This window comes from Oncorhynchus keta, chromosome 12, assembly GCF_023373465.1.
Source record: "Oncorhynchus keta strain PuntledgeMale-10-30-2019 chromosome 12, Oket_V2, whole genome shotgun sequence".
NCBI classification, from domain to species: domain Eukaryota; kingdom Metazoa; phylum Chordata; class Actinopteri; order Salmoniformes; family Salmonidae; genus Oncorhynchus; species Oncorhynchus keta.
In genome coordinates, this window is record NC_068432.1 from 37,006,946 (window position 1) to 37,025,036 (window position 18,091).

The 18,091-nt window shown below is 40.3% G+C and overlaps 1 protein-coding gene across 9 annotated transcripts in view; it reads right to left on the reverse strand.

Annotated features, from left to right (window-relative positions):
* LOC118375608 (glycerol-3-phosphate acyltransferase 3-like) overlaps positions 1-18,091 on the reverse strand; it is a 38,530-nt gene that overhangs the window by 17,432 nt on the left and 3,007 nt on the right. For 7 of the 9 annotated variants that reach the window (XM_052458162.1, XM_035762186.2, XM_035762185.2 and 4 more), the window contains 10 exons: positions 17,304-17,598; positions 17,038-17,112; positions 16,760-16,849; positions 16,560-16,653; positions 16,326-16,441; positions 16,030-16,085; positions 15,647-15,732; positions 15,140-15,268; positions 14,875-14,954; positions 11,881-13,512 (listed from right to left, as the gene is read on the reverse strand). In XM_052458162.1, coding sequence (XP_052314122.1) covers positions 13,380-13,512; positions 14,875-14,954; positions 15,140-15,268; positions 15,647-15,732; positions 16,030-16,085; positions 16,326-16,441; positions 16,560-16,653; positions 16,760-16,849; positions 17,038-17,112; positions 17,304-17,598 — 1,154 coding nt within the window. In that variant the 3' untranslated portion in view covers positions 11,881-13,379. Of the gene's footprint in view, positions 1-2,858; positions 3,883-11,880; positions 13,513-14,874; positions 14,955-15,139; positions 15,269-15,646; positions 15,733-16,029; positions 16,086-16,325; positions 16,442-16,559; positions 16,654-16,759; positions 16,850-17,037; positions 17,113-17,303; positions 17,599-18,091 lie in introns of those variants that run through there. The other 2 variants (XM_035762188.2, XM_035762192.2) reach the window with 2 other exon arrangements.

Sequence of the window (18,091 nt, forward strand, 5' to 3'; positions counted from 1 at the left end):
TGTGACATACTAAAAAAGTTACCACTACTGACGAAACACATGCTTGGTCGCACCCAAAAGGGGGACAAAAGAAACAATGTATTATTCCTCTGTGGTGTTGACTATCCTCTCTGTCCTGAGAGAACACAGCTTTCTCAGGTCCCTGTAGTATACAGTTTACCTTCCACTCAACCCCTCTCCTCTGATAGATTTATATGAAAAGAGCAAAGTGGGGGTGATGCCACCAGCGCTACGGTGACCCCATACATCACGCCTCGTGTGAGCACATATTAAGTGCTTTTCTCATCCTCGCACCCATTAAAAGTAAATAATCTGCAAAGAATGAGGCATTTGTTAAGGAGGCATCCAATTCCTCTTATACGCCGGGAAGGTGAGCAGGCGGGGGAGGAAGGGAGGCACAGGGGAATGATGATGTTAACTGTTCCAGGGAGAGGAAGAGGATACGCATTCATGTCCAGATCTACTCTGGCTTCGCACACTGCTATTCATATACTGTAGGTAGAGGACCAAAGGGTTAGTATTCTCCATGTCCCTGGCCAAACCATCCAAGGCATTACTGGTAGAGGACCAAAGGGTTAGTATTCTACAGGTCCCTGGCCAAACCATCCAAGGCATTACTGGTAGAGGACCAAAGGGTTAGTATTCTACAGGTCCCTGGCCAAACCATCCAAGGCATTACTGGTAGAGGACCAAAGGGTTAGTATTCTACAGGTCCCTGGCCAAACCATCCAAGGCATTACTGGTAGAGGACCAAAGGGTTAGTATTCTCCAGGTCCCTGGCCAAACCATCCAAGGCATTACTGGTAGAGGACCAAAGGGTTAGTATTCTCCATGTCCCTGGTCAAACCATCCAAGGCATTACTGGTAGAGGACCAAAGGGTTAGTATTCTTCAGGTCCCTGGTCAAACCATCCAAGGCATTACTGGTAGATTACCAAAGGGTTAGTATTCTCCAGGTCCCTGGTCAAACCATCCAAGGAATTACTGGTAGATTACCAAAGGGTTAGTATTCTCCATGTCCCTGGTCAAACCATTCAAGGCATTACTGGTAGATTACCAAAGGGTTAGTATTCCCCATGTCCCTGATTATAATCCAAGTATTTTTGTATTCTTTTTCAGGTGCCAGCACGCATCTTTCACATGTCAGTCATGTGTGAGGTTCTACGTGGTCTAAATAAATCAAATGGGTAGTTTGAATGGCTGGTGGGCTGTACTTTGATCCTGCTGTTCTCAATGGATAGAGTGAATCTGTATCTCTCCGTCCACTCGTTTAATAATTTCACCCGATCAGTTTTCCTCGCATGTTTTCGGTCTGATCATTTAGATTGCTGCTGCCTGCTATTATGATAAATCACATGGCGAGGACATTTGCTATCAATGTGTATAATTCATAACAAGCGGGGCAAGGGTATGGAAAAATTACGAAATGCTGATGAGCATTCTGACTGAGTGGCAGCAAACTTGGTTGCCCACTACAGATTCAGGACACACACACATCCCTCTGCACGCTGCTCCTAATCTGCAGTTGTTATTTTTTTTACAGTGAGAATGTGTAGGGAGGAATTTAGCTAACATCTATTTCGACATATTTATTTATTTTAACTTTATTTTCCTAGGCAAGTCAGTTAAGAACAAATTCTTATTTTCAATGATGGCCTAGGAACAGTGGCTTAACTGCCTTGTTCAGGGGCAGAACAACAGATTTTTACCTGGTCAGTTCTGGGATTTGATCTAGCAACCTTTCAGTTACAAGTCCAACGCTCTAACCACTAGGGTGCCTGCAACCACTTCAGTTTTTTCAATTTATGAATACGAGTATGGCCATGTCAGCACACCCTTTGTTGTGCACACATTATGGTGATGATGCCATCTACCGTGATGTTACACATCAGTTACTGTAAAGCACCTTCATCCATCCTCAGCACATACACCAGGTTCTACTTACTTGCAAACATAATAAAAGGTAGAGGCAAATATTAAATGCATTGAGTTAATTATTTTAGATAATGAACAGAAAGCGGAGAAAGAGGAACCAATTCCCAGTGGTGTAAAATACTTAAGTAAAAATATACTTTAAAGTATTACTTACTGTATGTTGTTTTTTGAGGTATCTGTACTTTACTATTTCCATTTTTGACAACTTTTAACTTCTCTACATTTTTAAAGAAAATAATGTACTTTTTACTCCATACATTTTCCCTGACACCCAAATGTACTTGTTACATTTTGAATGCTTAGCAGGACAGGAAAATGGTCCATTCACATACTAATCAAGAGAACAGCCCTGGTCATCCCTATAGCCTCTGATCTGGTGGACTCACTAAACACAAATGCTTCATTTGTAAATTATGTCTGAGTGTTGTAGTGTGCGCCTGGCTATCGAGACATTTTAAAAACAAGAAAATTGTGCCGTCTGCTTTGCTTAATATTAATTTTAAGTGATGATACTTTTACTTTTGATACTTAAGTATATTTAAGAACAGATACTTTTAGACTTTTACTTAAGTAGTATTTTACTGGGTGACTCCCTTTTACTTGAGTCATTTTCTATTAAGGTATCTTTACTTTGACTCAAGTATGACAAGTATGACTTTACTTTCCACCACTGCTAATGACTAATTAAGTCCCATGGCCATCATCATATTAGAATAAATTAACATTATGCAGCTACATCGTTTTCATGTTGTTGAATATTTATTACGCTAAATTAATGTAATATCCTACATATAAATCATGCAAATGTATGAATTGAAGGTTTAGTTTTATTGCAGTATATTAAGTCATGTTTGATGTAGGAGCTGGTGTGGAAATGAAGCAACACTCAAGGTTAGCCAGCGTTATTCATGGCTTACCTGTCAATTAATATTAAGCTGGCTTTTATTGTACTTAAATGTGCTATAGGGGAAGGTGAGGGCATTGACAAAGATCATCAGACAGACAGACGCTACAGGTTACACACACTGATTACTCTCGCATGGACAACAACCGGGTCATTACAATGTCCTCACTTGAAATATCAGCATTGGGTTGATAGGTTGGAATCACACTGGCTCTTTGGTTAGGTAAAAGGGCTTTAGACATAGGCCTCAATTACATTTCAATCTGTTGTACACCTGTAAAAACATTTCTTATTTGAAAATGGTCATCAACAATAGGCCCTAGATTTAACTGAACCACGACTGTGATACATTATCTACAGACAGTGACAAAATGTGCACATTATACAATAACACTATAGGTGAGATATGGTATAGTACAGGTGAGGTTATATATTTTTGAGGAAATCAAGAGACTAAAATTATATCTGTAGCATAAATAAACATGTAGATAGTGGCATAGTGCAGGAGAGTAATGTGACACACAGGTCACAGTACAGGAGAGTAATGTAACTCACAGGTCACAGTGTTTTGAGGATTCACATATAAATAATGGATGCAGACAATCTATCGGCAGCTGTGTCATCTGGGAGAGAAAACCCTGCTATGCTATTATATGAGCTAATGTGGAATGAAAAGCACACAATGACTTAGAGGGACTAGCTGCACAGGGTTAAACACAGAGCAAATGAAATCCACAGACAATCTGTGTTCCTGTTGCTTATGTCAAGAACTTTTAAACATGAAATGATTCTTTAAAACTCTCCTCTTTAAATGACTGTCCTGTTGAGTGCGACCCCTGACACACGATTGGCATAGTGAACATGATTGCCGGGGTTCTCTGTGGAATATTCAAACAGTGTTTTATAAAGCCTGGAGTATGGGCCATAACACTCTGATTGTTCCTAACTACTGCAGGTGCTATTCATGGGCAGGGTCATATCTCAGTCGTTAACGAATCTCTGGCGCGGCCCTGTGCCATTAGAGTGATACGGACGGCACATCCCCTGCAATTTAGAACCAGTAATAGATGTGGGTCACTCCAGGTCACTTTCAATTTCCACTCGGAGAGGAGAAAAATGGAAACAACTCATTTGCACAAATTTGAATAATTTGCTCACAAAAAAAAGAAATATGATGGGATGATGAGTGAGAAAGAGAGGAAGGATAAAGAAATAAAAAAAGAGGGGGAAGGGGGAGGACACTGTTGCACCTTGCACAATAATGATCCACAGCGCCTTGGATCGGCTTGCATAAAGGCTAATGATGAATATGACAGAGGATATGAATCCAGATGCAGGAATAAAGCAGCCGTTTCTCTCTGCAGTCTCACATGGGAGCCTCCATTGCCTCTAGTGAGCTTTTAAACTTATCATAAATGTATTAAGATTGCACCGGGCCATGAAACAGCTGTAGACAATTAATCTTTGCAAATCTTATCCGAGGAATTGGTTTCTGCAAAGTAACATCTGCTGCTAAAGGCAATTATTCATGAGCAACGCACACCCGCCACACTTTTATGCATAGGGCACGATCATTGACAATGAAGTAACATTTATAGTTTCCCATGTTCAGTACAAATAACATTCATCAGCATTAAAATATCATCCATCAACATTGTCCTGGGGCCTCGAGACATCCCAGGCAGATAAATTAAAAAGTATACATTTTGCTTAGAAGTTGCAAAGTGCTCCGATTAACTGATATTTGCAGAGCTGCTTTAGAGAATGAAATTACAGCAGTGGAGTTGTGGATTATGGCGCTGCTGGAGAGAAAATGGAGCTGAATCCCCCAAATGCCTAAGAGATCTATTATGAGAGATTCCTTATGATCAGGAAAGGCTACATACAGTATGTTAGGTCACATTCTGTAGGAATGATGGGAAATGTTAGTCTGGACTTTTACTCAGGGGCGGACTGGCCATAAATGGCAGATGGGCTCACTGGCATAGTACACACCCTAGCACGAGCTGGCTGCTTGCTCGATCCTTGTGCGGGGCCCCACGAAACTGCTTCACGTCACTGGATGGGCTGGTCCATTTTTTGCCCAATGGGCCTGTCTAATTGCTTCCCCCCCCCCAAAATGATAATTATCGTGCAAACAATGGAGGCGTCACGGAAAATATGGTCCTCAAAGACAAAAATGGTCCGGTATGTCGGTCCATTCCTGTTTTTACTACTGCATATGCTCAATAAAATATTTATTTACTGTGACTATAATAATTGTTTAAAGCAGGGGGAAATGTTATTCACTCAATTGCTGGGATGGAAGGATTAACATTTTCATTTTTGGGGACTAAGCCTTGACATAGCTTTTGTTCATTTGTTATCTGTAGCAGAGATATCCATACTATGCAGCAATGTGTATGGTTAGCAATGGTTATTAAATTGTGTTTATTTGAAAATGAATAACTAAGAGTAGTGTAATTTAAGTTGCATTACTGCATGTTTATAGAGATCCCAAGAAACGATCCTTATTTTCTCCCTATTAATTCCATCCTCGTCGTGTCTTCTTAATTTCCCAGCTGTCGCCATCTCACAGATGGCAATATTATTTACAATATAGGCTGTCGCCTGGAGCCAAGCCAGATGCAATCTTAATAGGAATTTGATCATCTGTAACTTTGGCTGTGTGTCAATTAGTTCGTTTTTTAACAAAGCAAACAATATGGCAGCACCCAGTTCTTTTGACTTGTTTAAACTTTTCTGGGAAGACAACGTGAAAGGTTAAGACTTCTGTGAAAAGGCTGCGCAAGAGAAGGTTACACGCACAAATACAAAATCTCCACAGGAAACGGGAATTGCATAAATCAAGTGAATAAGTACACAGTATATGCTACTTGTTTACATTAGAGATACAGGTAACTACCTTAATAAAGTAAACACCGACATAAAGTGTCTTAAAGAGATTCTACAGTACCTTTGCATACTTTTTAGCCAGTAGTTCTGAAAGAGCTCACGAGCCAAAAGTGGTCCCCGTAAATTTGTACAACTTCACATATGTGAGGAGATGTGCACCACGTCATTGCCCTCTCTCTCTCACTCTGTGTGTGCATGATTTGCATCTTGCTAGCTGTCACTCAAATTGCAAGGGGCTGAAGCTCATTGGTTGAACTCAAATTCCTAGGGGGCTGGCTCGCATTGGAGAAAATTTGCGGAAAATGGCGCAGCACAGCTTCCAGAAAAACAATTACTTTCAAACTAGGGACTTCGTCACTAATTGAGGTAAGACAGTAATTCTGCTCATAGATTGTGCATGTATGAACTACACATTGACACATCCAGGCCAAAGCGTGATGTTTAAAAAATACTGAGGAGTCGCCAAAGTTCCAGAGCATGTCTTTAATAGGGTGTTGGGCCACCACAAGCCATAACACTTCAATGGACCTTGGCATAGATTCTACAGGTGTCTGTAACTCTATTGGGGGAATGTGACACCATTCCAGAATTTGGAGTTTTGTTGACGGTGTTGGAAAACGCTGTCTCACTTGCTGCTCCAGAATCTCCCATCTGCTCAATTGGTTTGAGATCTGATGACTGAGACCGCCATGGCGTATGGTTGACATCGTTTTCATGCTCATCAAACCATTCAGTGACAATTCATGCCCTGTGGATGGGGGCATTGTCATCCTAGCCATGGTAGACAAACTAATTCTGCCCAGCAGTTTTATAAATGATAAGCATGATGTGATGTAATTAACTCAGGAACCACACCGGTGTGGAAGCATCTGCTTTCAATATACTTTGTTTCCCTCATTTACTCAAGTGTTTCTGTCATTTTGGCAGTTACCTGTATATGAATACGTATTGTTCATGTTGATTAATTAAATGTAGTTTAGGATCAGATCCTGAATCAGGTCTAAATCTACTTCTGAATATTGGTCTCCCACAGGCCATGACTCTTGTAGGTACACAAAGGATATGTCGTTCATCAAAGGCACTCAATTATTCCCTGCAAATTAAAGCAAAGTAGCGTTTCTCTTACTCTACACCCTGCCTGCAATGGAAAAGTCATCTGAGAAGTGTGAAGAGTTCCGTCAGAGTGAGCTACCTGCTTGCCTTGCCGTCAGTCCACATTACTGCTCTATGGAGGAGACGATGTTTAAACCTGAACATGTATTGTTCAATGTGACATGCTCAATTTATCATTAGTTGTGAAAGAGAGAATGGATGAGTACACTTTCAATTTAGTTCTGTTGCTTTCTTCATCCATCATTTCCCCCCTCCCTTGATTTGTACAAAACACACTTTCAAAAGTTTAATGCAATTAATCATCAAGGCTAAAGATAATTGTATATTAATGGACAACATTTTGTATTACATTATTTATTTGATAAACTTGCACCACAGTGAGTTTCATTGAATCCCATTCTTAGATTAGATCATCTCCATTGCTCAGTGAGCATGAAAGTGAGGAGTGTTGAATCTGTTCTTTTTGGTATTGTTTCGTTATAGGTTTATGTACATTTCCAGAGAGCGGTCTCAGTCTGCCTTCAGCAACCACTGGCCATGTCTTTTATCCTCCTATAACAAGTCCTAAGAAATTGGAAAAGTTGCTGCAATAGATAGGAGGTGACCTGGAAACAAAAGCAATCAGAAGGAGGGGGGTGGACGCAGGGAGCCACTGCCAGCCCAGCTCCAACTCTGTCAATAATAGAATAAATACCTTTTGAGGCACAGGGCTGAGGGCAAAGTGTAGTCTGCAATTACACACCTTCATGTACCTCACCAAAGGACATTTGTCATGTACCTCACCATTTTCTGTTTCCCCCCCAACACAATGCATTTATTTATTTTTTGTCAAAATGAGGAAAAGAACATCTGTGGACTCTCTAAACTGTGTTTAAGGATTGTGATGAAAATTACTGGGCACAACAAAACTTTGCTTCACTGTTAGATGTATTAAAATGTTATATTCATGGTTATGATATTGTCATAAGGCTACACCTTTTCCTCATATAATATGGCTACATTGTGGTCCTGTGTGGCTCAGCTGGTAGAGCATGACTCTTGCAATGCCAGGGATGTGGGCTCGATTCCCACAGGGGACCAGTATGAAAATGTATGCACTCCCAATAAGAGCATCTGCTAAATTACTATACTGTACAGGTTATCTTATGCAAAATAATATTCCTTTATGCCATTTTCACCAATAGATTTGCAAATAGTGGAGGGAAAAGGAGAGAACATTCCTTCAAGTCAACCATACAATCTAGTCAAAAAGATTCCTTTCAGCATCTGAAGATAACTAGATAAGAACATAATTATTTCCAAACTAAATTATCTTGAATTTAACCACAAATCAATCAGCTTCCCACTTGAACAACTTCAGACTCAATTGCAGCTCAATCAAATAGATCAATGTGGACCAATTATAGCCTGTTTCATTAGTGTAGGCAAATCATATATTCCCCCTCCTGGCCACCAAGTCACTGTATAGAGGGAATGAACACACACATCACACACTAAAAACAACTGGAGATGGAAATCCTTGAAACTTTGCACAACTTTGTTGATGATGTTTTTTTTCACACTTTATGTTTTGTGCTGTTTGTTAAGAACCAAAAACCCTGGAAATACTGTCTGTCTGTGTGTGACAGGCTTGCTTTGACCTGTGTTCAGCCTGATTTGGTCCTGGCTATAATGTGACATGTCACAGCATCACACTCACCCTGTGACTGGAGCTAGGGTCCAGTCCGGGCCATGCCTAGGAACAGCAGACACACTGTCCACAACACTGAAGGATTGTCACATTGTATTATTTATCAGCCAGACAGACAGACATCCTTCATTCCAATTGTAGCAGGAATCTATTTTTTTAAATATAGTCAGGTTTTCACTGGCGCCGTGCAACAAAAATAATAAAAACAATGACTTTTCCCCAAAACATATCATATTTGATAACTATCAGTCTGATTAAGTATGTGATGGAATAAAGCAGGTATTGAATATATTGTAATTTACTTATTCTTTCTTATGAAGAATTAAGTCAAATCACACAATAAGCAAACAATAAATTGTCTTGATGAATAATTACTGATCTCTCTCAGTCAGAAACACAGTCTGAAGAAGTGGGATTTAAGTGACGGATGACTGCTGGAGGAAGGACACACACTCCAGCTCATCAGAATACTCTGCCCATCCATGTACCCGACGGTTGTCTTTTGACTAAACCCAAAATGCACTAAGGGGGAGTTTGTGATGAATTTAATGCAATAACATTAGGGTGGGCTGTGGGCAGATAAAAAAAAAGAAGAAGACTATTTCATTGAGGTGCATCATGGGTCTAGAATGAATAGACTTTCCAGATATTACTCTCGCTGTGTTATGAATTCTGTAATAAATGTATTGTAATGTTTTTGAAATTGTACAGTATAACTGCCTTCATTTTGCCGGAACCCAGTAAGAGTAGGTTGCTGCCTTGGCAGGATCTAATGGAGATCCATAATAAATACAAATACAAATGCCTCTATATTGATTTCTCTCTGTGAGTCACATTGTTCTTCAACATAACATAGCCCTACATTAGCGTAGGAGTTCCACTCGAAGCACACAGAAGGGATGGCAGAACAATGTTTTTAAAGACATTATGCTCTAACTAATGTCAGGTCTTAGACAGAGCTAGAGTCATTTAACCTCCTGACTGGTTAAGATGCTCAGTTCCAGACAAACTTCGATTTAAAATGATGTCCTCCATGAACTATATTCTCTGGAGGAAATGATTCAATTTGACAATGTATTCATATTTACTGAGTGTACCTGCATTACATTTGTATAGATCACTTCAAAGTAAAAATGAAATGGAGAAAATCTAATCAACATATTAAGACATACTGGGCAGTTGTATGGAGCCTGCAGTCATATAGGTCCTGCATGGGTCACTCCCATGCTTTCTATATGATGTCCCTTCGAAATCTATCCGAATCACATTAAATTGGCTATAAAGATGTGCACACACATTCATCACAGTAAATGGTGTGGTGCAGCATCACTTGCCAAGAGTCCCACCTCAACAATCAGGTTATAAAATCGGCTTTAGATCCGATTAATAATTCACAATCCTGTTAGAAGAGAACAAACATTTCTGTTCAAGCAATTTAAGTTGTGGGATTGTTATTATAGCCGGGTGCTTGAGCCGTGCTGGGAGATGGTCTCGGTGTGGGTCTGCGACGGAGGAGAGGCTGTGAAATTTAAGCTGGCTCCAGCTCGCTGTGTGTGGAAGAATAACTCCATGCTATTTCACAGTATCTGCTTTCTTTATTAAAGCACCAGCACAGTAAACATGTCTTACCCACATTTATCTGTACAGACTTTTTTATTTGGGATCATCTAACCCCCTCACTCTCTCTCTTCCCACCTCCCTAACCCACCGTGTCACTCTCAGGGCACATACAGGTTCTCACAGACAAGAAACCTTGTCCCAAAAGAGTGAACCTGGTAAAATGATAGGTGTCATATTGTTATATGTATCAGGCTATTAGTAAAATAAGTAATATTATCACGCGGTCAACCATCATTCCCATCATCCTTTCACAAAGTAACAGAACAGGAATGTATTACTTTTACACACCAAGACCTCAGCTTATTTAGTAAATATTTAGATCATCATTATATAACATTTGTATACATTTAAATAAATTAAATCAAATATAGTTTGTTTGTGTTTTGTATGAGTAAAACCAAAGCTTTATGGTAAACTACGGTTTTAATCAGCCACCGTCTAACATTATCCCCACACTCCATACTATTCAACTTAATAGCATATCTTTCTTTCTTATATTGAAACTTTTGGATTGTAAATGAGGTGTTGATATTTAGTCAAGGTAGTGAGATCTTTTTGTGTGAGTGGATCCTTCTGATCGTTGACGAGTAAGTTGGTGACATGATTGTTATTTGTTTGCAAACACTGACTCCTAGTGTTTCATTTACGACAGTACTAGCAGAATTAGAAAACTACTGAACAAAATTACAAATATAACATGCAACAATTTCAACAATTTCACTGAGTTACAATTCATATAATGAAATCAGTCAATTTAAATAAATTCATTAGGCACTAATCTATGGATTTCATATGACTGGAAAATATAGATATGCATCTGTTGGTCACAGATATCTTTTAAAAAAAGTAGGGGTGTGGAAGAGAAAACCAGTCAGTGCAGCGCGACACATCTCCTTGCATTGAGTTGATCAGGCTGTTGATTGTGGCACGTGGAATGTTTTCCCATTCCTCTTCAATAGCGGTGCGAAGTTGCTGGATATTGGCAGGAACTGGAACACGCTGTCGTACGCGTCGATCCAGAGCATCACAAACATGCTCAATCGGTGACATGTCTGGTGAGTAGGCAGGCAATGAAAGACCTGGGAAGGTTTCAGCTTCTAGGAATTGTGTACAGATCCTTGTGACATGGGGCTGTACATTACAACGCTGAAACATGAGGTGATGGTGGCAGATGAATGGCACAGGAATGGGCCTTCGGATCTTGTCACGGTATCACTGCGCATTCAAATTGTCATTGATAAAATGCAATTGTGTTCATTGTCTGTAGCTTATGCCTACCCATACCATAACCCCACAGCCACCATGGGGCACTCTGTTCACAATGTGACATCAGCAAACCTCTTACCCACAAGACTCCATATATGTGGTCTGTGGTTGAGGCCGGTTGGACGTACTGCCAAATTCTCTAAAAGTACGTTAGAGACGGCTTATGTTAGAGAAATGAACATTACATTATCTGGCAACAGCTCTGGTGGACATTCCTGCAGTCGGTGTGCCAATTGCATGCTCCTTCAAAACTTGATACATCTGTGGCATTGTGTTGGTTGACAAAACAGCACATTTTAGAGTGGCCTTTTATTGTCCCCAGCACAAGGTGCACCTGTATAATGATAATGCTGATTAATCAGCTTCTTGATATGCCACAACTGTCAGCAGAAATGCTCACTAACGGGAATGTAAACAAATATGTGCACAAAATTTGAGAGAAATAAGCTTCATGTGTGTATGGAACATTTCTGGAATATTTTATTTCAGCTCATGAAACGTTGTATAAACACTTTACATGTTGCGTTTATATTTTTGTTCAGTATAGGTCCAGAGACAACTTCTAATAAGCCTCTATAGGCAGCAGGTAGCCCAGCGATTAAAAGCGTTTGGCCAGTAACCGAGCCGAATATGTGAAAAATCTGTCGATGTGCCCTTGAGCAAGGCACTTAACCTTAACTGCTCCTGTAAGTCGCTCTGGATAAGAGCATCTGCTAAATGACTAACATGTAAATGTCAAATAGGCATTTCCATATTCTTTATACCTATACATCTACCCTCTCAGATCTGCATAAGTGGCTAAGGGTTAGAGCAGGGCAAGTGGTTGTTTCTGGACCAGGCCAAAATGTAGATTTCATAACATTTAAATGATGTAAATAATTAACAATAAACCCCCAGTCTTTGTTTTGGACTTTGATCAAAGCACCTTCAAACATGACCATGGGTGAACAGTATACACTGAGTGAACAAACATTATGAGTACCTTCCTAATATTGAGTTGTGTCCCCCACTCCAACCCTTTTGCCCTTAGAGCAGCCTCAATTAGTCGGGGCATGGACTCTACAGGATGTCAAAAGTGTTCCACAGGGACGCTGGCCCATGTTGACTCCAATGCTTCCCACAGATGTGTCAAGTTGGCTGGATATCATTTTGGTGGTGGACCATTCTTAATACACACGGGAAACTGTTGAAAAACTGCAGCGTCACAGTTCTTGACACAAACCGGTGCGCCTGGCACCTACTACCATACCCTGTTCAAAGGCACTTCAATATCTTGTCTTGCCCATTCACCCTTTGAATGGCACACATACACAATCCATGTCTCAAGAATGAAAAATGCTTCTTTAACCGGTCTTCTCCACTTCATCTAGACAGATTGAAGTGGATTTAACAAGTGACATCAATAAGGGATTATAGTTTTCACCTGGATTCACCTGGTCAGTCTATGTCATGGAAAGAGCAGATGTCCTTAATGTTTTGTACACTCAGTGTATATTGTAGGGGGCTATTTAGGGTCAGGAGTTGCATTGTAAGGAGCATAACGTAACATAAGAAAGAAAATTGAACAAATGAATACTAATACCAGTACAAATTCTGTGTCAACGTAAACACATTCTTGAATAATGTTAAGTTTAGTGCAATCTGAAAACGTAGTATTACTGTAACATTATCAGAGATCATTTAATATCATACAGATTAGTACTACTTGCAGTTAAGTTTGATATGTTTCAGTTTCTATAAAACAATAAAAAAAAGAAAAGGCATTTCATGCATTAAAAACGGATAAACTATATGTTGCGTATCAGAGTCTGATACCACACAATTATAATGAATCTGTGTATTCAATAACAAAGGCCATTGATTTGGAATTACTTCAGTCCGTATGCATTGTAGTATGTAAAATACTTTGAAGTTATCGCCCACTGTCAGAGATTGTCCAATGTTAATTCCAATGTCATTAGCTATTGGTGCTCTCTGTGTGAGGCTCTTGTGAGTTTCTAGCTTTCTTTCCCACAACCATACTGCTGTACATCTTCTGTTGATGCTCTTTAAATTCTTCTTTCACCTTGTCTCTCTTCAAGCTCCCATCCCTGTAGAGAGAGTCAGACGTTCTACAGTTGCCATGGCGCCCTTTTGGCAGCCTTGGCAGAGAGCTCCTGTATATCTAGTAAATATTTCATAAATGTATGTTTTTTCAATTTTTGTTTTTGAATAGCCAAACGAGTATAGATTTAGTCTGGATTACATCTTACTTGTTTCCTGCCCGAGAATGAACAGCAAAACAGCTTTTCAAAATCAGCTATTTTGACTTGAATTCGGTCGGCCTACATTGGAATGTTTCTACGGTCTCCTTGATCCAAGACTACAATGCAGTGCTGAGTTGGCAGTGAGGAATTCATTGCTCAAGAGCATTCCTTCAAAGTTGAGTATGGGAAGATAAAAAAAAAAACAACGGCAGTGTCCTACAGCACGGAGAAGACGCGGAAGGCAAGACACCCAGCTTCAGGTACCTGCCCCCGGACGACCTGATTTGGCTGCTCAGCTCTCCCTGTTAACCACCTGCACCTCCCTCTGTTCAAGCCTTGTGCTATTGACTGTCATTCCATCTGTTGGAGGTTTGAACTTGAAGTAGCCTACCCAGAACTTGAAGTACGCTACTCAGAACATTGAAGTAGCTTACTCAGAACATTGAAGTAGCCTACTCAGAACTTTGTAGTCCAGACCTATACTCATGTCATTCAATTTTTCTTATTGATGTTTGTTTTGCTTTTTAAGCACCCCGAGATATGTTTACCTCCATGTGCTGTGTACTGCAATTCAGACTTTAGTTGCGGCCTACTTGTTCATTTATTTTTTATTTCACCTTTATTTAACCAGGTAGGCCAGTTGAGAACAAGTTCTCATTTACAACTGCGACCTGGCCAAGATAAAGCAAAGCAGCTCGACACATACAACAACACAGAGTTACACATGGAATAAACAAACATACAATCAATAATACATTAGGAAAATCTATATACAGCATGTGCAAATGAGGTAGGTTAAGAGAGGTAAGGCAAGAAATAGGCCATGGTGGCAAAGTAATTACAATATAGCAATTAAACACTGGAATGGTAGGATGTGTAGAGGATGAATGTGCAAGTTGAGATACTGGGGTGCAAAGGAGCAAGATAAATAAATAAATATAGTATGGGGATGAGGTAGATTGGATGGGCTATTTACAGATGAGCTATGTACAGGTGCAGTGATCTGTGAGCTGCTCTGACAGCTGGTGCTTAAAGCTAGTGAGGGAGGTAAAGCTTCTAACTAGTAACACATTATTATAAAACAGTATGGTTCCCAGCACATTTTCTTTTGATCACAGAACTCTTTTATGACAGAATGACATGTTTTAAAGGATCTTTAGTGAGAATAAAGCAGTGAAAAATAACGTTTGCTGAGGGTTTCCTTACCATGCCATGTCCAACAGCCCTCCCTGATGTGCAATAGCAGACTTCACTCGGTTGGCAAACTTGGTAGCATCTTCCCCTTCCTATTCAAAGCGGTAATGAAGAAGGATATCATTAAAAAAATATATATACAGAGGAGTCTATGGTCCTGGGGGTAAGAGGAGTGTGCACTCTATAAAGGTTTGGGAATAAAACACAACATAAGGTCTGACCAGTTGGTCATGTGAGGGAGTAGCAGTAATACCGTATATAGACTGTGACAACCTACCTGTCTGGTCATTGGGGGCAGGTACCATACATTGACCACGATGGCCCAGCTGGTCATCATTCTCAGTAGGTAGCTCACCATGTTGTACTTGGCACTGTTCCAGAAGGCATCTCCAAAGCGTGGGTCATACTAACAGGGAAGGAGATCCAAGCGTATATTAATCAAAAGCACAGGAGATTGGTGGCACCTTAATTGGGGAGAACGGGCTCGTGGTAATGACTGGAGCGGAATTAGTGGAATGGTTTCCTGGTGTTTGATGCCATTCCATTTGCTCCGTTCCGGACAATATTATGAGCTGTTCTCCCCTCAGCCTCCACTGATCAAAAGGCTTTTACATGGAAATGAAATAAAAAAATTGCCGACAAGGTCAACACATAAGAAGTGAAGGTCAATATGTAACAATGTTTAACGTCATACAGTAACTGCTGATTGATGACAGAGCCAGGGTTAGAACACAAGAGAGGCATTTCAGACAATGGACAATTTACTGAAGACTGCAGAGAGTACCTTGATTGCAACTGGGTATATTGTCCCTCCAATCTCAAAGCTTCCCTTCTTGAACATCATGACTGATGTGTTGTTGATGCAGGTTCCTGCAGGAGATAAAAAGGTCACGAGACCACCACAACCACAAACTTCCAGGAGCATTGGAGTCAATTGCATTTCAATTCAAGTCAATTCAGGAAGTAGACTGACATTTTATCAGAAAAATAGTTTACGAATTTACTTTATGGATTGACTGAAATTAAATGGAATTGACCCCAACTACACCTTCCAGACAGCAGATAAAGGTGGACGAGACACCTTATATAAAGACTACAATAAAGTCCTAGTATAAAGACTACAATACAATCATAGTATAAGCACTACAATAAAGTATAAAGACTTACCCTCTGGGAAAATCAAAATGGGTAGATTGCGCTTCGCTGCAACATGAGCCCTCAATCTAGAAGAGGATGGAGGGAGGGAGATCAATAACCAGGACAAAACTAATCACGATGAAAACAATACAATGTATGAGGAGATTGAGTGGCAGTAATGGTAATGTATATCGTTATACAAGCAATAAATTGACATTGGCAAGCAATTTATTCACTTCACAGAAGACAACCGAGTAAATGTACAGATGAAAAAGACATACTAAATGCATCTCCTGACATCTTTTCCCATTTACTTGCTGTCTCACCTACTGGTAACAGCATGCCGGTCTCTCATCTCCGACCTCTCAAACCACACATGTGGGCAGGACCTCACCATTGATCTCTGGATGACCCCCATCAGCCCACTGTGACTTTGACCCACCTGGGAATAAACCCGGACACAGTGAGCATGACAACTCTAGTCTGCTGAGAACCAAAAGTGATGTATACAATATCAAAAATCAGTGATATGTTGACACAGCCATGTTCATGTTACCCACCATAGCGTAGCATCCATCATTGGCCAAAATGACAATGTCAATAGGTGAGGTGTGGTTTGCTACGCATATTCCTCCTTTTTGTGGTTTATTATTTCTGTAAAAAATAAGTATTTATTTCAATGACATCATGAAATTGAAAACATTGATACAAATATTACTTCCTAAATGTTTATTTTAGGTAGTTTGGTCTGGATACTAACTTGTTGTGGTATTGGATGGTGGCAGAGAGGCCTCTGGCACAGATCCTATAGCACATCAGATGGGCTAACTCACTGAGCCAGTTCTTCACTCTAGAACACAAGAGCAAAGTACAGTAACAGCCAGGGAAATTCTATTCTCTCAAGCCGTATATCAACTCTTGAGCTAGCTAGCTGTTATAAGAGATAGGAACATTGGATGTTCCTATCAATGTTCCTATCACCACAGTTTATGAAAGTTGTAAAACATTCTTTAAAACCTTTGTTGTGTACATCGTTACCTCCTGTTAGGTAGAAACCCCACCAAAGTTGTCCCGATCACCAGCCAGCTAATCCCTATGATTGCCAGGGTTATCCTGAAAGTACGAACAAAAAAAATGTAAAAAATAAAATAACATTAAAATCGTGTTTAATAATAATAATATTAGTAGTAATAATTGCACTCTATCCAATAAATCCACATCAGTTGACAGAAACTGAACTGAACAAATGGGCTGTTGATTGGTCTGAGATGGATAGAGTTAAGGGGAGGTGTGGTCAGACCCACCTGAGAGGGAAAAGGACACAGTAACGTATGATCACGCCCAGGACCCAGATGACGGTGAGGCGCAGGCTGATGTAGTGAAAGTTGTGGTTTGTGCGGGTCAGGAGGTTCCAGGAGACCAGCTCCTCAGAGGAGAAGCGCTGAGTGACCTGGTCATCCACGATGCTCTCCAGGCCCTTTCTGTAGAAGTAGAATGAGTCGCTCAGCGCAAACTCTCCCCTCGATATGGACTGGGTACGATACCGACGCAGCTCCCCCATCTCCTGTTCCATAGAGCCACCCTCCCTCTGGATGAGTCCTGGGAAGAGAAGAGAGGAACAGCACAGATAAATCACTGAGTGGGTAGCATAGTCAGAGATTTTCAGATGTAGGACATTAAATATGATGGAAAAGCCTGTAGAGTGGGGGATGTATAAGAAGGATTGTATGTATAGAGTAAAATATACACCTACTAATTGAGGCACTGTATCTACCTGTATCTGTTCTCTTCCTCTAGTGGTATAAAGAGATCCCAGAGAAGGAAATGCCGATGAGGAATGCGATGGGAAGACTGTTGTGGCATAGCCTATCAGTACCAGGTACCAGTGAGAGCACTGAGCTTACATTAATTTTCTCTGTACTCAGCATTGATGTACTGTAGTTTACCCAGTTCCAGTAAAACATGAACACTTTTCTAATAACTTACTGGTTAACAATTAGCTTGTGTCATGATTATACAGTTATATATGCTTTAGTATTATGTTCACAGAAGAAGAGTTTTAGACAAAAGCATGGTGGGTTTTGTCATCTCT